The 22851-nt window shown below is 40.0% G+C and overlaps 1 protein-coding gene across 5 annotated transcripts in view; it reads right to left on the bottom strand.

The window, feature by feature from the left end:
- The window catches only part of GATB (glutamyl-tRNA amidotransferase subunit B), a 74633-nt gene extending 54389 nt beyond the window's left edge, over window positions 1–20244 (bottom strand). For 4 of the 5 annotated variants that reach the window (XR_011537750.1, XR_011537749.1, XR_011537751.1 and 1 more), the window contains exons 1-2: window positions 19921–20203; window positions 17824–17974 (exon numbers count right to left, since the gene is read on the bottom strand). Coding sequence is in view for 2 of the 5 variants with exons in the window: in XM_008526226.2 (XP_008524448.2) it covers window positions 17824–17974; window positions 19921–20096 (327 nt within the window). In the remaining 3 variants the exon portion in view is untranslated. Of the gene's footprint in view, window positions 1–17823; window positions 17975–19920 lie in introns of all 5 variants that reach the window. The other variant, XM_008526218.2, reaches the window with a different exon arrangement.
- Between the last annotated feature and the right edge of the window lie 2607 nt (window positions 20245–22851).

Below are 22851 nucleotides of genomic sequence, written 5' to 3'. Positions count from 1 at the left end.
GGACAAACTATTTCACATTACTGAAACCTCAAGAGTAATCAGTTAGTGATAAGAAACTTTAATTTCATGAGTGATAAGCTCTAATGATCCAGAATGAAATCTATTTTCATCTTTAAACAGAAGAAGAGTATTGAGTTGAAAGATTTGACTATTGCTAGGAAACGAACAACTGGCTTGAACCAACTGAACTCTAAGAAATGCTGGCTAGGTATTTGCTATTAGTATGGACAGGGAATTTGATAGAACAAGGCCTGTGAATATCAAAAGCAAATTCATAGAGATATATGCCATTCTATCCAAAGTGCAGCTGCTATGTTCATCAGTCCCAGGAACGTCCTGAGGAGTGAGCATTTGGAAGAGTCTATCAGGACACAGATTTTTAGAAAGAAAAAACTATCTTTAATTTTATACATCCAAGGGGAACACAGCATCGTGTTAGAGGCTTCATAGTAAGCCATGAAATCATGGAGGTTAAGAGGAAAAAGAAAAAAGCCAAACTTTCACAGGGTAAAACCCCCTATTACCTTAATTATGTTTGCTTCAAGAGTAGATAACAAGATAAAATAGAGAGCCTGGACCTTAAAAAATGCCATGGGGCCAGCCCCATGGCCTAGTGGTTAAGTTTGGCATGCTACACTTCAGCAGCCTGGGTTCAACTCCCAGGCATAGAACCACACCACTCCTTGGTGTCCATGCTGTGGCAGCAACCCTCATACAAAATAGAGGAAGACGGGCATGGCTGTTAGCTCAGGGTGAATCTTCCCCCACAACAACAAAAATGTCATGTCATGAAAGGAAAGGAAAGGAGGGAAAGTAGGAAGGAAAGAGAGAGAGAGGAAGAGAGAGAGGGAAAATAGAGAGAAAGAAAGGGAGAGGAAAGGAAAAGGAAAAAGAAAAAAAATGAGACTAAAGAGACATGACAACTAAATACAATGTGTGATCTTTGGATCCCAGATTTGGGAGAAGAAAATAAAGGACAATACTGAGACAATGTGGAAACTTGAGTATGAACCGTGTCTTAGATAAGAGCATCGTATCAGTGTTAGCTTTCGTGAGTATGATATTACGCAGCAATCGGATAAGAGAATGTTTCCGTTCCTAGGATTCTGATGCTGAAATATTTAGGGAAGATCTGCCACGACGTCTGCAACTTATTCTCAAATGGCTCATCCAAAGGAAAAAAACAATCTAGGTGCAGGACGGACGTTCATTGTACTATTCTTTCAACTTTTCTGTAAGTTTGAATTTTTTCAAAATAAAAAGTGTCAGAGAGGGAGAAAGAAGTTGATAATTCTACCCGAGATCAAAGTGAGACGTTATAAGCCTTAAGGGGGAGAGAGAGCCTAGAGGAGGCCAGAGCTATTTAAACTGATGGTAACTCGTAAACCATACATGTGTATCAGAAGCTTCCATTCACTGTTGCTGAAAATCAGTTATAGAAAAGAAAATATCCTAGATACTATAGCTATCTAAAACTTTCCTATGCCATAATTAAGTGATGGAACATATTAAGGTCCTTGTGTAGGTAATGAAGTGTGGTGCAATCTTTCTAGCAACGTGAAAAATCTGTTAGCAGGGAATTCTGCACTAACTATATATAAGTATATAAATAGTGCATATAGACAACATACATATAATCAAGAGCATGAAAGGAAGATTTGTTCTTTTACCTGGTAGGAAAATAATTTTCCCCAATTATATCTTTTCTAGTCGAGAATACTTTTAGCCTCCCCCAAAGTTGTACATGTATCTCATTTTCTGATAATGCTTCCATTCTGTTGCCTCACTATGTAAACGTATATGTAATTTCTCAATTTGTGCTTCTCTGAAGGACATCTATGATTGAGAACTTCATATTAAACATTACTCATGCTGTTGTGATATGCACCATTTTAAGTTATTTCAGGTGAGTGTTACACAAGTAACACTCCCTGCTCAACCCTACTGGCCACAATGAAATGGAACTGTCCATATGTATATTTTAACGATGCAAAGTTAAGAACGTGAGCATCGTAATAATACCAAATAACATTTACAGGCCACTTGAGAGTTTATGAACTGCTTTCATTATACATTAACTTCTCTGCATACATGTAAAAATGGAAGAGAACAAGAAATACGGTGAATAAGATGGTTAGCTGGTTGTAATAAGCAGACAAAGGCTACGAGTGACTATAGGCATCTTAAATGTTTACAACCGGCAATAGAGGAAGATTCCCTGTTAGGTTTGTCAGAAATGAACAATTAGCAAACACTGCAGAAGCGAAGGCAGTTTGGTGCTTCATGCTAAGAATCAGAAGCAGACAATTTTCACTTCTATTTTTAACTAGGCTCCTGACCTCCCTGTGTCCTTGGGCAAGTCACTAAGGCCCTCAGTTTCTTCTCCTATCAACTGGGGTTGGAGCCCCTGATCTTGCTCACTGGGGTGGCCTAGGAGTTGGTGAACATCACTGAAAATTCAAGACACTATTGACAATCACATGTTACTGCCTGTCTGCATCTCCTAAGAAAGCTGCAGAGCATGACAAAGGCCCTTGATTGATGACACCTCTTGCTTTTATGCTTGTAAAAGCAGATTCATGCATCCAAATTCGAAACAGAATACTTTTAAGGCTCCTGGGAACACTAACGTTTTTTGATTCCCACTTATACTCCCTGTCCCAGCTCCAGGCCTTGTTATATGGATACAACGAGCGGTGGAAGGCTGGCAAAGATGAAGGCTCGCTAGCAAGAACCCTCTGCCACGAGGAACAGGATGCTCTTCAGAGGAGCCCAGCCTGACTACACTAACTGTGCCAATATCACCAAGCCTACACTTGTCATATCTGGGATGCCAATGGCAAAATGACTTCCTAATTTTGCCAAGATTTTAAAAAGAGCTAAGAAAAAAAATTCCCCAGATGCTGCAGTGTAGAGAACAGCCAACTCCTCCACCCATACTAAATGTGAAGCTGAAAATACACATACAAATGACCAAGTAAGAAAGGCTCTTCTAAGGCTCAATGGCCTTAGATGACAAGGGTACATACTTGTGGTGTGGAGACAGAATTCCACAGAAGCCACCCAAAAAGAGTATCTCACATCTACTCTCAGACACAATGAAGATACAGTAAAACTGGCCTATGCTTTCGAGGGCAGAACTGGGCATCGTCTATTCTCCTGCCTCCATGTTTCCTTGTGGCTGGATTTTGCTCTCTACTCTATATTCTTTTGTCCCCCAAAAAGTAGTGACTTTTCTGACTAGTGACTTTGGGAAAAGGAATCGAGCACATGTGGGTGGGTCCCTTTGGGCTCAGCATTTTTATTATAGCCATCCAATATAAACCACCGAAAAAAGCCCATATGAGCTCTTTCTGATTGGCATGCACACAGGGATGGTATATTCTGGTCTACATTGGCCACATGACAAGCTTTCTGCAAGTGGAAGGCCTACAATTTTGGGGAGTTGAGTTCAACTTAGGCAGCAATTACTAGAAGTGATTTGGCTATATATCAAGTTGCATTTTTGAATCAAGCTATTATTGGTAATAAAGCTGGTATGTTCATCTCCATCTTCTGACTTCTATGCTGATTTCTCAATTGGTTCTGACTCAAGAGCGGGATGGAGTATTATTTTTATTTACTCTCTAAAACCACAGAATATCTTCCTGGAAACTATTTTCTAGCACTCATAAAACCAATCTAGAAACCCCTACAGCATTACCAATGACTCCACAAAGCAGAAGAAACCCAAGAGGGCCAGCTGCCATAGCAGGACATGCATTTCCTACGAGGGAAGAGCTTTCACAGGTCCGCAATTTTTTAAGTTCTGGAACTGTCCGTGGAAGAAAAATGAATGGTACCCAGCTGCATGATTTCAGGCTGCATTTTTATTATAGGCTTCTAGTATAAATCACTAGAACAAAGCCTGTATGAGCTGCCTGAATGTCAGAGACAAAAATAGTGTCACAGAACACTGTTAGGTAATTTTTTTAACTACTATATATTTATATCAACAAAAGACCCCTAGGCTTTCATACTCCTGGGCATCTTTGGTAATTTGTTTACATTTTATTTTCTACACATTCCCACCTCACTTGCTAGTATTACGGACTTTTGGGTGCAGCAGTGTACCAAATTCACTCTACACAGTTACGAGTTGTAAGTACAGCACTGTCTTTGCTAACAAGGGCTCGTTGTTATTGTGCTCAATCTCTCATCCAAGCATACATTTTGAGGAGAAAACAAACCTGCATAAGGGGACGTAGAAATGGAAGAAAATCCCTTTCCAAACACAATACTGAAGGTTTCCTGCTCAAGAATGAATCTCTAGGGAGATGAGTGTGCTGCCTGGAGACGTTCCCTTACCAGGAAAGGAGCACATGGCCGGCTCAGGGAGATGCTTGAGAGTCACCTGGCCAGATGAGGCCCCTCAGGTCCCCCAAGGCTGGATGGAGGGGAAAACAAACCCTCAGTTTCTTCATGGGTTCTTCCCACCAGAGCCAGCTGCTCCTCTCAATTCTATCATACTGCTTTTTGTTAGTCCTTGGGAGGAATGAGATGGCATCATCATTTCCACACAAAGGTGAAGGGAATGATTCATTAAGGATAAAATTTTTTTTGGAAACTAATAACCTTAAAAAGCAATGAGTGAGAGTGTGCATCCTTGAATAATTAGAGGTAATTTGGAAAGAGCTCAATCACTTCATCTGTGTCTGTGACAAGAGGACAAATAAGATGAGCTGGGATGTGCACAGATCTCAGTCGCAAGCGGTGTGAAGAACTGCAAGACACACAGAACAATGCAGAAGAAGTGCAATCAGAAGGGAGGGATATCTTGGTAGTAGAGGAAAGGAAGCCAGGGAGAGGTGTAAAGATGCCTTTCCTGCCCCATTCTGAGTCTCTGAGTCACCCACATTCACAGCCTTGGCCACAGCCCCAGCTACATGGTCAAACCTTCTGTTCCCTCCTGAAAGGTTTCAATCTTGGTAAAAGCTTAGTCCACATGTGGGGTTAAAACAAAACAAAAAAGTCTGCCCTAAGAATTGACTGTCACAAGTCTGCTCTCAGGCAGGCCTGGGGTTCAAATTTACTAACTCTGTGGTCTAGGAACCCCCAAACTAAGAGATAAATGTGAAAAATGGCCCTGGCTTAGATCTGGGGCATCTGGGAAAGGCCAATGAAAAGGTCCTTTGGAAAGACTTGCTGTCAACCCAGCCACAAGATTCCCACTAATAAAGCCCTGTCAAACATGATTTCACAATCCAAAATTACAAAATACACAGATCATCTACCATTAGCCAGAATCAGGAGGCACACAAACAGCAGAACAAGACGGCCCAAGAACTTCAGGTAATGGGATTATTGAACACAGACTATAAAATAAGTAGATTTAAAATTACTAAAGAGTGATGGATTGCAATTAGTCTTTGGGTGGTGAACATGATGTAATCTACACAAGAATCAAAATATAACGACATACACCTGAAATTTATATAATGTTATAAACCAACCTTACTGCAATAAAAGAAAATAAAATTACTACAGAAATAAAGAACCAAATACATAAAAAAGGAACACGACATTTTCAAAAAGCCAAGAGAGATTTAAAAGAGAAAAACAGACTTTCTATAAATGAAAGATATTTTCAATGAAGTAAAAAAACTCAGTGGATACGTTAAAGAGTAGATATAACAAAGAGAGAATTAGTGAAAGGGAAGAGAGTGTAGAGAAAATTTCCCAGAATGAAGCATAGAGAAAAGATCCTAAAAGAATTTTCTATTATAACCCTTATTTGCATGGTGATATGTACAGCTAAGAGCTGCCCACAGTCAGGGCTACTCTCTTAATAGTGGATGTGGGGAAATCCAGTGCCTGGGGCACTGAATTGTTGGCTAATTAGGTTAGATTTCTTTTATCCATTTTTTTCTTCTGAATCATCACAGTTCCTCTTTTCTCTCTCCCTAGATTTAGATCTCTCACCTAGTACACATTGTAATTAACAGCACATACAATCAATGTCAATGCTGATTAATCAATGACTGTGTAAAAGCAGGTGGACGTACATCTATAAACACATTACATTTACATCTTAATGGTATTCATGTTTTGAAATATATAATATATAATACCCGCACAATAATGGCGCCTACAAAAATCAGACTTCTAGCAACTCCAATTATGGTGGAAGAAAGACTGGAAGCTGAACATTAAACTGAGATTAGAAACAAGAGTTCTAATCTGACTGGGACATTAAGTAATTGTGTGACTGTGGGCAAGTCACAACAGCAGTTCTCTCATCTGTAAACTAAAAGGACTAAATTGATTTCCAGGATCTCTCCCTACTCTATTCCCATATTGCTTATAACTTCAAGAAGCTAACCAGCTTCACACCATCCAGGTACTTCATTTCACAGGATAGGTCCCTACTCAGAGCCCTGTTGTTACTTACATTAACAAATTTGATAATCTGGCTCTCTGGGCTAGAGCAGATCAGAAGTAATAATTGGGAAGTGGAAAATGAGCAAGAAGGGGTTCCTAGAGTGAAATATACTGACAGTAGTTTAAAAAAGGAGGTGAGAGGTAGATGACTGTAATAATAAGGAAAAAGATTATAATATGAAACCTTAAAAGAATGGCTATCATTAGCCATTTACTGTAAATTAGATAGCTTTACACACCTCAATAGCCCTCTAAGGCACCATTATATTACAAAACTGAGCAACAACTGATGTTGCTGATAACCTTGAATAATCAAGAAAAGGTTAGCTTATGTTCAATATACTCTATTTAAAAGCAAGAAAGTATAAAATGCATTTTAGAAAGATTCCCACAAAGAGGTTAAAAAATATCAAAAGGGTTTTAGACACCTGGAAAATTCTTTCATATGGACTCATGTATGTGCATGTAAGTGTATGTAATTATATAGAGAAATATTTATTAAGGGTATTTTATACATGTTTTATGCAAGGTACTGTCAAATGGCCCAAGAAAGATCCATGAACTGCTTTTTAGAACCATATAATCAAACACAGAAACCCCTATAAACAACATTCATAAAAGGATAATCAATCAACTGTGTGAAACAAATATATATTGATATAAAGTAGAAGCTCAACTATTCATACAGTCAGTGTGTTTCTTAACAATGGGGATCCGTTCCAAGAAATGCATCGATTTCGTCATTGCGCAAACATCATAGAGTGTGTACTTTCACAAACCTGGATGGTATAGCCTACTACACACCTAGGCTACATGGTACTAATCTTATGGGACCACTAATGTACACTCGGTTCATCATTGATCGAAACATCATTACGTTTTGTGCGTGACTGACTAGTTAGATTTCACGTGGGGTATATTCCATGTAAGACTGGCAGAGAGGTGGGGGAAGTGAAAATGGTTGTGAAGAGGGGGCAGTCAAGAATCCACTGAAAGCTGGAAAAAGATCCGTGGCAGGAAAGAAGTCAAATGCTTTCCACATCTGGGGAGGTGAGATCATGCTGCCTAGTGAACATGAAAGTCCATCATCGTCATGAGTCATCTGAGTTCATGGGAGACATCCAGTTAATGACATCATAAGGCAAGTTTGGCCCATCAGAAGAGCTTAGGAGCTGAATGGGAACCTTTCCACATTTGTGTATATGAGCTCACAGACACATCTCTTTTATAGGGGCAAGGGTCTGGGGCAACACAATTCACTCCTGGAGCACCCCCACTCTGCAAAGGGATGAAGGAAAACTAGAGAAGCGACTTGGAGAGTAACTGGCAAGATTAAAGTCTGAGAACACAATGTAATTATAAGTTCTACAGATTACATTAAAGCAAATCATTGAAATGGAAAACAATTTTAATAGAAAACTGCGACATTCTGTCTTCTTAGTCAAAAAACCAAACATCATCTAAGTGTGAATGGACAGAGAGGTAAATATAGATCTGATTATAAATGTATGCATTTAAATACTTTTCCCTAATGCTGTTTCCTTGATTTTCTATTTCATTTAGAAGTTTTGAGTTAAAAACAACTTTTATAATTACATTTAGAATGAAGGGTCAGGAAAGCGCTGCAGCCTACTGCTCTCTAGAGCTAGTCAAGTATTCCAAAATCTAGTAGGTCCTTCAAAACAAAAGTTATTACCAATATCTGCTATGTTCAGAGAGCTAGAATATTACAGATTTACCTAGCTTTAAATAAATCTATCATATGAAATTTAAAAAATAACTTAATCTCAAAATTTTTCACAAAAGCAGTCACATTATCATTTCTTTAAGGGGCAAGATCCCTTATGGTGCAATCTGCATACATGTTCAAGAATGAATCTCCAGCATAAAGCATGACATCTGCATTGTTTGTTGGTTCCCAGAGGGCAGGCCTCACATCAGATTTATTCACATTATATTTTTCCCCCTCTTCATTCTCCTTCTTCTTGCTAATAGTAGTACATACTTGTACGAACAAAGAAAGGTTTTGGAAAATATAGTGAACAATGTTCAAGTTCCAGTTTTCATTCCACAGCTGCCAGGGCCAATTCCAAACATCTTTGATATGGAAAGCCTCAAATGCTTTTTTAGACAGGCCAATCCTGAGAAAAGAGGAGAATATTCTTGCAGACATGTGTGGAAAACAGCTTTTATACCCCTATCCCCAGTTCTGGAAACAAGAGACATTCATAGTTACTACAGGGTTCTGTGTTATGTACAGATAAGCGCTTTCAGACAAGCAAAACGAGAGCAGAGTCACTAGTTTCTAATTAATTTAATTGTGGTGCAGCCTGATTATCACGAGGAGTTAGCTACAGCCCACAGCTGAGGAACCTACCAGCCTCAGCAGAGGCAACAATGTTCTCTTCACTTTCGTCTGCATTTCTGGAGGGGGCCAAGCATTTCAAATAACAGAATGAGTGTGTCGTGTGCAAGCAAGTAGGTTTGCACAGGCATAAATTTCAAACATAGTTGATGCCTGGCTGACACCTCCCTATTACTGGAAACATTAGCAAATTATGAAACAAACAAACTTGTAAATCCCATGACAGTTTATCAAATATATTTTCTTTCCTATTTTTCTTCTCATTTCACATCTCATATACAAAGCATTACAAGTAGAGAAATTGGAATGACATTGATAAATAGGAAATAACTAACTCTAAGCAAATAACCTAAAATTCTATAAGTCTGCAGAGAAATAATTATTTAATAAATTAAAGAAGATTCTGTACCAGAGTAAGAGGTTTTACTAGGTTAAAGTAATGAGTGAGGCTGAATCCCTGCTAATAAAAACAAAGAACGCTGTCCTTGGTTTAGCTGTAATCCTGCCTATAAGCAGGAAAATGGGCTGAATAACCTTTTCAGTCTGAAGATTTATGATGGGATTCCATATAACTCCAAAACTAAAGGTAAAATAAAAAGATAAAACACCTGTGGTCCTAGCAACATTCAGAAGAAGGGTTACTCATCAGAATCAGGTGGGGGCTTGTAACCATTGGTCAAGATAGCAGCCTAAGTGATACAGAGCTGGTAGTACAGACATGCTGGGGGTGGTGGTGAGGGGGTGATATAAATATCCATACAGACAGATATTTATATATACATGTAAATTTATAGATACACACACACAGAGGCAAGCTCAAGTGCAAAAAAGGAAATCTCCTGGGGCCCACAGCAGTAGTGAGAGTTTAAAGCCATGTATCACCCTGGGGTAGGAGTATGAACTTGGAAGCCATCTACTGGGTTTCATTCCGGCTTCTCCACTTACTTTCCAATTGGGATAATGATGGGAACTGCCTCATAGAGTTGTTACAAGGTTAAAATAAGTTAATACATATATGAAAGCACCTGGAACAGTGCCTGCTGCACAACAAGCACTCAGTAACTGTTAGTTGATTTTACTATCGTTAACCAGTTTGAAGAGACACCAGATGTTGGTGATTTAAAGCACCTCAGGAGTGAAAGTCAAGGCTGTGAAGCACTGTGGTAAGGAGCTGGGAGCCACAAAATCCTGGTTCAGTCAGAAAATGTACCACCAAATGGAGGAGTTGATAAGGAGGAGGCCACCCACGTCAGGCCATGAGTGAAAAGAGAGTCTTGAGAAATCAGAGCCCCTCGCCCTGTACCTGGCTAGGGTGTGGTGTGTGCGTGTTGGCACTATCCAAGCTATGTGACAGTCGGGGGCTGAGAAATTAACACAGACACTGTTCGTTCAATAAAGCCCAAAGGGCCCCGGCAGAGGGCACCATGAATTCATCCCCCAGGGATACTTCCACAGTCCAGGGTAGAGTCTTCAAGTGGAAAAATCACACTCAGTACTGAGCAGAATAAATAAAAACAAACCCATACCTGGACATATCCTGGCTAAAGCTATCAGAGAGAAAAAAACCAGATTAACTACAACGGACACAGACTTCTCATCAGCAGTAATAGATGCTGAGGACAATAGAATCGTGTCTTCAAAGTGCCGAGGGGAAATAACTGTCAACTTAGAATTCTCTACTATCATTCAAGAGCTAGGGAGAAACAGAAATGATTGGAGGCACAGAAAAACTAAGAGAGAGCATCACCCACAGACCCAAAATGCAAGACAGACTAACACAGACAGGAAAGAGCACCAAAAAGGAGAGAGCCAGATGTAAGAAAACAGTGTTTGCTGGAAAAGGGAAAAAAATCAGATGGGAGCTTCCTCAGCCTTCCACAACCCCACCTAAAAAGTTGCCTGCGCCCACGGGCAGAGAGGCACATGTTCCCTGAGGTTACAGTGGGAGGGCTGTCTTTCTCCCCCTGTTCTCAGGACACCTCCTGCTTTCTCAGGAACCCGGTTCCAGCAATAATTTTCTCTCCCCTATATGTTACTCCTTTAAACCTAACATTCAATTGTTTAACAAAATGTTACAGGCATGCATTTTGAAATAATTAATAATGAGAAGCAGCAGCAGCAGTTCCCGCCACCCTCCCCCACCAGTCCTGGTCCCTGATAGCAACCACCTTCAGATTTTGAGTTGTCTGGTATTTATCTTCCTATTTTTAAATAATATGCCATGCCAGGGGACCTTTGGAAAATTCAGCATCTGCTGGTCAAGGCTCTTGGCCATTTGCCATGTGACAATCCTTCCTTAATCTGGGAAAAAGACAGCCTTGATAAACTGTCCCAATGACACAGTGTTCTTGTTTTTAGAACATGGAGCCACAGACTTGGCCTATTCCATTCTCAAGAGAAAATTTATATAAGTTATAAGGTGAGATATACTGTAATACTTTTATACCTCAATCTGTCTCACAAGAATTTACCCATGATTGCTACTTTATAATATTTCTCTTCTAGAACCAAATATGCTGCCCCCAAGGGCAACCCCATGATGAGCTGGACTTTAACATTAAAGTACAAAAAGTCAAGTTGGTAAGCAGGTAGGTCACTTCACCCGAGGGGAAACAGGGACTCCCACCACATAAAGGGCTTGAGTGTGAATGATGAACGTGGATGAGCCTATTTTCCCTAAGATCAGGGTAAGGGTAAGAGTTATAGGTGGAGGATTAGTGGGAGTCTGTCACTGTTTGGACTCTGGGAGCAAAAAAGAAAGAAATTTCACCAACAGAAGGCTGAGAAACCAGCAGAGGTAATATCTGAATATTTCTTAATATTATCTTTATATAAAATTTTAAAAAATTTTGTTGAAAACCCTTTTGATTAATAATCTGTCTCTTGGGAGCTCTAATTTTTCACTCATTGCCTCATGTAAAAAAATAAAAAACAAAAAGAAATAATAACGCCAAAACCCAAAAACTAATCAACCAACTTGGGGCCTGAAAAGGAGAGAGGCCTACCCTAATCTGCGGCCAAAAATGTTCCTAAAGCATGTTCTTACATTACTTTCTTATTGCTTTATCAATTTAGAACAAGACTTGCAATTATCGTAGATAAGCACTTAGTTCTTTTATTTCCCAATATCCCAGTTATACCACAGCTTTTGTTAAATCAGTAGTTGGTGCTTCTATTATTATTATTATGTAAATATGTTTCTCTGCTGAGCTAAGTACACTATGATTACATTTCCTTTCTTGAACATTTTGTTTTTCCTGGAGTTGAGAGGTCTTTCATTTTTTTTTTTTATTGAGTTAATGATAGGTTACAATCCTGTGAAATTTCAGTTGTACATTAATGTTTGTCATTCGTATTGTAGGTGGACCCCTTCACCCTTTGTGCCCACCCCCACCCCACCTTTCCCCTGGTAGCCACTAATCTATTCTCTTTGTCCACATTTTTAAATTCGAGAGGTCTTTCATTTTATTACTTGCTTCATTTTTTACTACCTATTGCTTATTATTCTCAAAGACTCCAGCTTATATATAAAATCTCTTTCCGACACAAACATTATATATGTTATTCCCGCCCCACCTCCGCTTTTCCCTTGGAAGCTCTCTGTTCTGGAGTCACCCCTCCTCCTCTCCATCAGCTCTCTGGGCTTGTTGCAGAGCTGGCAATCTGGTACCTCTCCATTACTCCAACAGGTTCCCGTGATAATGAAAGGACAATTTTTTGAGAACCTGCCTGTCAGAAAATATTATAATTCTACTGTCATACTTGATTTACAGTGTAGGGTGCAGAATTCTAGGTTGGAGTGATTTTTTTTTTTCCTAAGATTTTTTTAAGGCACTGTTCCATTCTCTTCTGGCCTTCAGTGCTGCTCTTAAGAAGTCCAATGCCTTTCTGATTCCCAGTCCTTTGCATGTGATTTTTCTTTTCTTCTCTGTAAGTTCTAGCATCGTATCTTTATCCCTGGCATTTCTATACCTCATGATGATGTGCCTGCATGTGAGACTATTTTTACTCCTTGCACGGGGTTGTTGGCAGGCCCTTCTCTTTCAGAGACTTGTGTCCTTCAGTTCTGGGAAATCAATCCGTGTTATTTGTTTGATAGTTTCCTTTTACCTATTTTCTCTCTTGTGGAACTCCTATGAACCAGATGTTGGACATCCTGGATTGATTCTCTAATTTTCTTACTTTTTACCTATTGTCTAATTGATAGTATGTGTGTTATACTTTCTGGAAGATTTTCTTGACTTTATCCTTCTCTCTTTTTTTTTGCCATCATAACTTTAATTTCTAAGAGCTTTTTGTTCTGATTATTTATTTTTAAAAAGCAGTATCATGTTGTTTCAAGGATGCAGCTACTTCTCTTATCTCTCTGAGAATATTTATAAAAGCTTTTAATTTTAAAAGTATTCTTTTACCCTGTGCCTTATATGTTGCCTCTTATTTCTTTTAGTTTCTTTTTATTTTGGGCTCTGTGCATTATGCTGAAGAATTTCCTCAAATGTCTAGTGATTTTTTGGCAGTCAATTTATATTTTATTTTATTATTGTTACTTTTCATTTTTTAACAACAAATTTTTTTTCCTTTGTTGCAGGGAAAGTTTCGCCCTGAGCTAACATCTGTTGCCAATCTTCCTCTTCTTTTTTCCCTCCCCAAAGGCCCAGTACATGGTTGTATATGATAGTCATAAGTTGTTCTAGTTCTTCTATGTGAGCCGCTGCCACAGCATGGCTACTGACAGATGGGTGGTGTGGTTCTGCAACTGGGAAGTGAACCCAGACTCCTGAAGCAGTGAGCTCTGAACTTTAACCACTGGGCTATCAGGGTTGGCTCCAATTTACATTTTACAGTAAGGTATTAAGATGCTGATTAAAAGTTCTATGTAAACATCCAGGACTTGTTGGCTTAGTGGCCTTCAACGTGGCCAGGTAGCTTTTTTATTGTGAGACACGCCACCCCCCCCAACCCATATCAATACCTGAAGCTCTTCCCTCTAGGGACATATAATTTCCAAATAAGTTCCTGCAGATTCCTGCTTGGGGGAGGGGAGAAAGAAGAGAGATGGCCATACCAGGTCCCCTGAGCTCCTCAAACAGTGCAGAGAAAATGACTGGGCGGACCCTGGAGTTCCGAGTGCAGGCATTGTCTGACACCAGTGCCTTCTGCTCTGCCTGGAGTCCCCAAGGGGAGTATATCATCAGCTGAATTTCTCTAAACTATAGATTCCTGTGGGGGTGGGGCAGCTGCAGAAGGTCAGAGAGAGGACCTTAGGTCTAACTGCTCTGTAGCCAGACTCTGAAGTAATTCCTTTGTTTTCCCCTCTCCCTGGCCTTCCACAATACCGACGATCCCACATCCCGACCCTTTCTGAGGTTTTGTAATGCACATCATCTCATTTCTCACTAGTGTCTCTTTCTGCAGGCTTTCTGTGCCTCTCTTGGGTTACAGTTAACTCCTGTCTGCCAAGTCAGGCAACTGCCATCCACCGTCTCTCACGCACTCTGGTCTCCTCTCCCATTCTCTTGCAGATTTATAACTTTTCAATTCTTTTACTGTCATTTCAGTGGGTTTCTTTGGGGTAGGGAGAGAGACAGATTAAAATATATACATTCAACTTGCCATATTAATCAAAAGCCTCTTTAACTGCCCTTTCTTCATTGGCTCCTTCTCATCAGCATGCAAAAAAAGAAATTTATTTTATTGCAGTAAAAACACAACGTGAGATCTACCCTCTTAACATATTTTAAAGCGTACATTATTGCTGACTATAATTCATCAGCATTTAAACATTTTCAAGTGTCCTCAATATTAAGGAAAACAGGACAATAAAAAAATGTTCCCTTGATTCCACCTCCACCTACTGCATTCTCTTTTCCTCCACAGTCAAACTTCGTGAAACAGTTGCCCCACTCTCTCACCTCTTCCTCAACATCCCTGCATTTCTGAATCTACTGCTACCTACCTTCTACCCGCATCGCTCCACTGAAACTGTTCTTGCAAAGGATACCCCTGTGGATAAATCCAAGGGCACTTCCTAATCTCCACCTTACTTGACCTCTCAGTAACATCTGACACTGCTGAACTCCCTCCTTCTCAGAACCCTCCTCTCCTTGGAGTTTCTGACCCTGTATTCTCCTTACATCTTCCTACCTCTTTGCAAATGAGACCCACACTCCTTAGCAGGGCTTATATGGTACAGACCATGCTTCCCACACCAGCCTCACCTCTTGCCATGCCATATTCAACTTCTATGCTATGACACATGGAACTTCTTTCACTTCCTAGAGCAAGCCGTGTCCTGTTTGCTTCTGGTCTTTGTACATCCTATGAATTTCTATTTGGCCAGTTTTGCAAATCCCCTATATCTGTGTTGAATGCCTCTCTTATGTGCTCCTAGAGCACCCTGTATTTCCAACATGTTCATTAAAAGGTACTGCAACTGTCTGCTCACTTGTCCATGCTCCATGAGGACAAGACCCTATCTATGTTTTACCTCTTTAAAGCTGTGTCACTAGAGCTGTACGATGGCTAGCGCATGGCAGGCATCCAATAAATGTCAGCTGAGTGAATGAATGAAGACACAATCAAGAGAGAGGGCGAATCAAATGCCTACAGAAAGACACAGATTATCATATCTTCTCTTTAATGGGCAAGCAGAACAAATGAAATTACACATGGACCAAATTCAGTCTGTAGAAAAAGACTTTACACCAAAACCTAAATTCTTTTGGCTGCCTTTTTCTATCTTCTTATCAGCGTATCTGACAAACAGTCACCACATTTTATACAAAAACAACCAAATGGAGAGTCAGAATATCAGAGTATCAATACACCATCTCCATAGGGCTTAGAGAAGGACAACAGTCTAAATGTTTCAGGATATTTTAAATCTACATACAGGTAAATCACAGGGTTTCAAAATGCTATGGGAGTGGCAATGTTTTATTCTGGTAGTTTTGGTATAATTTTGCTCACATACTAAAATAGGTCTTTTAAAGAAATGTTTATCTTCTTCAGAAACATTTCTAAAAAGGAGGCTGCTTAGCTCTGTTGAGGGGATAACCTATTACGCACTCAAACCATGAGTGTGGTAGACTCTGAGGGGGAAAAACAAATCCCAGCTCGAGTAAAACTGGATTTCCAGCCTTTCCAGACTGTCATTTAATATAAACCAAGTTCTCAATGTTCAAATACCTGAAACACCTTCACTGTTTTACTGATATGCTTATCACCAGCAAGTGTCTTCTTCTTTGGTGCATAACAGAAGTCTTCAAAAGCATCTTGACATTTTAGTTATTTTGAATTGTCTCTAATATCTGAACACATTTAGCCACAACTGAAGAGCCTATTATGCCTATTGACAAAACAGATCTGTTTCTAATTGTGAACCGTAATAAATACCTTGCTAGGTTTTTCCCAGCTGGAAAAACCCAGAAAGAATTCAGAGGTTATGTCTAGTCTCTTGATAATGAACTACTATGTGGAAAAAAATGTTCTGAGCTCAGTAGGAAAAAAGGAGAAGTGTTGTGATGAATTGTTTTCCATTTCACTTGTCTGAATAGATATTACTTTATTTCTACTCTATCTGAGTCTCTGCCCAAAAAAGAACTCATACATTTACAACTGAAAAACTGCATCTGTTCAAACAAAAAAAATCTCTCCATAGATAGATACTCTAAGCCAGAGAGAGGGAGGGAGCGAATGAGGAAGGGTGGGAATGGGGGGGAAGAGAGAGAGAGAGAAGGAGAAAGGCAGAGAGGAAGACAGAGGGGGAGGGAGGGAAGAAGAGAGGGGCACTATACTTGTCTTCCCCCAGAGAGACCCAGCAATAAATCAAAAGTGACCCTAGACATCATTTTCAGGGAAGAGAGTCCTCCACGACAAAAAGCACAATTAAGGAAAAAGTTCCAAGATAGAGACACTGTCCCAATACAACCAAAGCCCTGGTACAACAGGCACACTGGGGGCACTGCCTATAACCTGCCACTTTGGGCAGTGACTCTGAGAAAAGTAAATCTCTGCTCCTGTAAGCCTGCTGGTGCTCACTTCAACCAGCCTTCACTTGTATTTAAATGTTAGAGTATGGACTTCACCTGTGACAACCTCCCCGAACACCATCACCAACATATATTCACATTCCCTCCAAGGATGGCAGGAAACCCCATACCCAGTTGATATTATACGTCCTGGACAGACTATGAGCTACTTATTAGCCCAAATATTCACATTGGTCCTTCCATCCTGAATTTCTTCAAAATTCAGCCAAATACATGAAAATATATGCTAAAAATCTTACTGATGGGTACATTGGACCCAGTCATTCCTTGGGTTCAAGTGAAAATGAGTACTTATACAAGCAGTTTACACACAATATGCAATACAATGCATATTGTAGTTGACTTTTTCCTCCATTATTGACCACTTAATTTTCAACAACCACTATCATTATCGACCTTACACCATAATACGATGTGATATATGATGCTAGTCAAAGGAAGCATCTTCCTCTTCCTCCTTCATTTATCTAACTCCTACCTGGCTTCTCAGTTCAGGCACTACCTCATTCAACAATCCTTTCTTAACCAACCATATCCCTTCTCCAAATTCTCACAACAGTCCTTCTCTTATGGAATTAGGTGGCCCTCCACTAGGTTCCAAAACCATCCTCTGCATATTACCTTCCTAGGAGTGATCACAGTACTCCATTTATAAGACCCATCTCCCCAACTAGTCTTTGAACTCCTCAAAGGCAAGAATCATTGCTTATCTTTATGTTCCAGTTCATAGCATAGTGTCTGGTATTTAGTAGACATTCTAAAATACAAGTGATTAAATGTACGAATAAAGGTATGACTTTAGACTTAGAAACAGAATTATAGAGATGGGTCTTTAGAAAACATTTAGTCCATCCCACTTCATCCAAAATTCCCTAAAGAAGCATCTCCTAAGAGTTGTGCCAAGATATTAAAACAAGGAAATCATTATCTATGTTCAGTAAAATATTAACATTTTCTAATGAAAATAAGATTAAATAAAAACCTTACCGGCAAAGTTCCAGGCAGAGATGCATCAAAAAAAGATACCAAAGAATTTGGAGGTGCTGCAAAATGGACTTGAGATCCAGAGAAGAGTTTAGACTTGGAGGAAATCTGGGCATGAATTTCCAAACCTACCACAGCTGCCCACTCGTGTTCACTAAAGAGAAAGATAGAGTGGTTAAGAAGTAGTTAGATTTGTCACCATGCATGACTTTCTGTGAACCTAAACCACAAATGTTAATTTCCTATTTGTGTTTTTAACTTATTAAAAATTTACATCCTTACATTAAACAGTGTGTCATATTGTACTGATGACTAAATCAAAAGCAATTCATAGCGAACACCTACAAGATGGCAAAATAAAATTCATTTACAACAGGGCATAGGGAGAGGGCACTGTACAAACAGGAAGGTGATAGAGAAAGGAACAATTTGGCATCTTAAAACAATTTAGAAATGGGTATCAGGTGGCAACTGCTTGGCTGACTTCAGAGAAAAGCAGCATTTTCTAAATTAACTGTCCTTTACCAATTAGTCATTCAGTAAATGAAGAAAGCCCATCTTGGGGATATTTTTAGAATCAATATAAACATAAGTGTTCTACTACTAGAGACATAATGGTAAATAAATAGTTGCACAGCTCATTATTTAAAAAAGAAAGGAAATTCTCAGTCATTTCATAACAATGGCTTGCAAATAAAATGACCAGAGTGACACATATAACAGATCACCACTAAATGATACTCTTCCTGGGAATTTTGCACAAAGAAAAACATTAAACTATCAGAAGTAGCATTTTTTTGGTGCTCCAAATCACTTGCAATTCCCAAGGTCTAGTTTCAGGTTCCTTTGCTTGTTTGTTCATGCTTGATTGCTATCAAATCTAAAAAGCTCTTAAATGCTGTAATAATCTCTTAATATGGCCCCTCCTACTCTGTTAGGTCTGTATGAACATTCCATACACAGGTCTCTCCAGGCTCTTATAAGCGTGCTTAATCCCCTGAAACTCATGTATCCTGGACAATCTGCAAATGGCCTGTTTACACATACTCTCTCCATATTTTGTCGTTCCTATCCTGCTTTTCTCCCAAGCAATTTTCTATATTATCTAGATTTTTGTTTATATGTATTGGGTTTTGTTTCAATCATTTCAACATAGGAAGCTCTGTATCTATGGTATTGTGAGAAGATTAATTCCTTCTTTTTAAAGTTTGGAAGAACAGCCTGTAATTGAGAGGAATGAAATGAAGACCTTATCAGAAATTCTGCATTCACTAAAACACTATTCAAAGTTATTTCTCCAGTTTCATTACATGAAAGAAACACTTCCTATTCACAGTGAGATTACCTAATTTATGAAAAGAATAGAAAGTGAATTCTTCTGGACATTTTCCCTGTTTCTCGAACTGAAAAGCAAAAATAATACCAACCTAACTAGCTCAAAAGATAAACAAAATATTAGACACATGCCGTATGTTTTTGAGTAAAACAAAACATATTTAAGTATTATATAGTGAAGTATAAATAGCTGTTCAGAGGATAACTAGCAAACTAGGCCAAAGATGTCTTGTATTGGTTGCATCCTCCTAGGTCTAGATACACATGTTCAACATGAAACGCCTCCACAGAATGGTGGTGTTTACTCGTATGATATTAAGCCATCACTATTCAGAGCTTGTAGGTAAAGGTTCTCTTTCTACCTTTAGAACGTTGCTGGCCTATAGTAGCGCTAAATAACTGTCAGCTAATTAAGATCCCGCTTCTAGTGTCACCGACCTCACTGCTGGTGCTATTAGTAAGGCGACTGAATCCACTCTTCTGTCTGTGCAGCTTTCGATTCAAGAAAACACCTGTGAGGTTACACTCGCGAATTCCCCAAATATACTTATCTAATTGAAGACAGTGGTTTACGTGTAGGGGCGGGGCTGGTAGAGGGTCTGTTTTGTGCTTTCGTTTAGGTTTCAAGACTCTAAGTTATAGCCCAACACCCTCCCGCCAATCAAAACATCTACACTGAAGGCTGGGCTGTAGTGGCCATCATCTCCCCACTCCCGCACTTCCACCTCACACTTAGGTGGGCAGTAATGGTATGAAATAGTATACCCTTTCCTCGGCTTCTGGGCCGTGATGAAGGGCTGCTGAGCCACTGAGCTCTGTCCCCTTCTCCTGCTGGACGTGCACCCATTCGGAGCCCCTCTTCTGTGGCGAGAACAACCGTCAATGCAGGCTAAAGCCCAACGCCTTCCAGGACAGCACAAGCGGAGCATGGGCGCCGCCATTGCCTCTTCCACAGTCTTGGTCAGGTGACGCAGCCTCCCTCCGCCGCAAGACCCCTTGGGAAGCGTAGTTCTGGAACTGTACAAAACCTCTAGCGGTTCGGACCGGAAGACTACTATTCCCGGTGAGCACTGCGACTCGAAGGCTGCCGGAACCCTTGCGGGGAGGGGAGGGAAGGAGAAATAGAGGAGAGGGTGAGAGGGTTTCTGGGTCGAGAGGTGTGACTCCTCCTAGCGGGGAGTCTCAGTTTGTGACCGTGAGCTTGTGGATGAGTTTGAGTGAGAACAGGTGGTGCCGCAGATCCAAAGCTGAGAAACCTGGCTAGGATTTTATACCCCAGTTAAACTTTCGAGCTGAAGTAAATGACCTTGACGTCTCCGCGAAGACTTCCTGAACCCCCAACTCACTCACTTATTTTCTCTGTCTACTCTCCCAGTTCACACACCAATTTGTGCATTAATGCAACAGATACTTATTTGCGTGCCTACTGTATGCCAGGCACAGTTCTTAGGCACTGCGGATACAGCAGTGAGCAAGACAGTTATGGCCCCTATGCTCATGGAGCTTACGTTCTTGGGAGAGGAGACATACAGAAAAGTTAACAAAAAATAGGATATTTTCATGGAGGTAAAAAGTGCTATATTTAAGCAGAGGTGCTTGGAGACAGACCTAGATTCAACCTTCGGGTACATTTTAACTTATTCTCCTTTTTGATCTTGGCCAGTATTTGAAACCCTCTCCTTATATGTGAGAAGCCTTGATAGTGGATACCATCGTCCCAGTGGACTTCTATTTTCCTGCTTCCAAACTCATACTCCTTGTTGACACTCCCACTGATTTCTTGTATCTGAAGACACAATTTAGAATAGCCTTTCAGGCACTCTCTATTATATCACCCTATTTTAATTCTCCACATAGTGCTTATAACTATCTGATGTTTGTCTTCTGTCTCCACAAGCTCTTTGAGAATGAGGAATTTGTCTGTCTTACTCAACACAGTATTACCAGAGTACAAAGTAGGCCCCTCAAAAATATTTGTTGAATGATGTAATGCAGTGTGGAGAATGCATTTGACAGTGGATGCCCTTTGGAGGAGTAGTTGTTTAGGAGGGAGGTAGTGAAATAGTGTGGTGGTGGAGGCAAAGAGAAATTGACCTATGTGAGATAGATTCAGGAAGTAAGACTGAAGGACTTAGTGATGGATTGGATATGATGGTGAAAGACTAGGTGAGGTCAAGTAACTCTTGGATTTCTGGCTTGTACAACTGGATAGCTAATGGAATTATTTACTGAGATAATGAAACTAGAAAAGAAACAGATTTACAGGAAAATATGAGTTTGGTTGCCTTGGAGACACACAAGTGGAGAAGTCAAGTAGGCATCGTTGATACCTAACTCCGAGTATGTAGCAGGGGAAAAACCTGCATACTCTATATACTTCATAATGATAGATTTTCAGTTATTGATCAATACCTATTGATTTGACATCTGTAACCTATGATCTATTTCCATTAATACTCTCGTACAGTTATATTATGCAATTTAATGCCTCCATGGAGGCAATGTTAGTCTCCTTAGAATTGCTGTTATTTATTTTTTTCTATCCTTCCTACTTTTTTCATCCACTATCACTGATCCAAATTGCTACACCAGAAATATTTTCATGTGACTGAAAATGAAAATGAGGGAAATGACAGACTGCTAAGTAGAGGTGGAGATTTGTTTCAAAATTTATCTCTAATTACATATCGCCCTTTCTATCAGGTTCAGATCACTCTTTAGATCCTTTATTAGTATATCCCCTTTTAGTTTCCATATTTCCCACCTTTACACTAGATAAGATTGCTTTCTCTTTTGTATTTAGCTCCTTGGGTTTTCTGGCCAGACTGGGGATCAGGAGAGTTGCCTCTGATCACAGCATGGTTCCACCTTTGATAAGACTTCAGAGGAGAGAAGAATCTTGTACCCTGGGAGTGAGCATGGGCATCTTTTAGCCAAAAGGAGAGGGAGATCCTTTGTATCTTGCCACTGGTAATCAGTGTACCTAGGAGGCAATTCACTCCCTAACATTGAAGGGTTGGGGGTGTTTTGAAAACCACCATAGGAGAGAGCAGCACACCTAATGAAAATCCTAATTTTATGGGCAAAATGCACTGTAATGGAAACTCATCTTTGTTTATAAAGCAGTATTATGCATTGATAGCATATCACTTCAAAGGCTCCCACCCCACCACTAGAGGGAGAGAAAATCCTATGCATGAACTTGTATTTGATTCCTTTCACAAATGGAAACCTTCCAATTCTGTGCCTATTACACAGCCCCTTCAAAATCCCACAAGAGCTAATGGTTCCCTTCTCCCCCAGGATTATCTGTCATTTCCAGAAACGCTCATTGGTTTCCTCGTGCGTGGTCTGGTGTCTAGGAGTGCACTGTCTTCCAAGCGCCCCTCCTGCGTTCTCCTTAGCTAGTCAGGTGCTCCCCCAAACCTCCTACCATGGGACCGTTTCTTGCCTTCCTTCTGCATGCCAAATCTGATATCTGTCAGAACTCTTACTGACAGACAGCTCTCTAGCTGAGAGAGCTATTTTGGTTCCACCGAAAAGGTGGCTGTCATCTGGAAGACACAAGAGATTTTCATTTTCAAGAAACTCAGAAGGTAGCAGGACAGGGTTTCTAGCAAAAATATTTTCTTAGGGAGAGTTTCTCAGCTCTTATTTTATTCACATAATTGACACAGTACAAATAAATTTAGAACA

Source organism: Equus przewalskii, chromosome 2 (assembly GCF_037783145.1).
Source record: "Equus przewalskii isolate Varuska chromosome 2, EquPr2, whole genome shotgun sequence".
NCBI classification, from domain to species: Eukaryota; Metazoa; Chordata; class Mammalia; order Perissodactyla; family Equidae; genus Equus; species Equus przewalskii.
The sequence above is the reverse complement of the archived record's forward strand: the minus strand, read 5'-3'. Positions and strand labels throughout refer to the sequence as shown.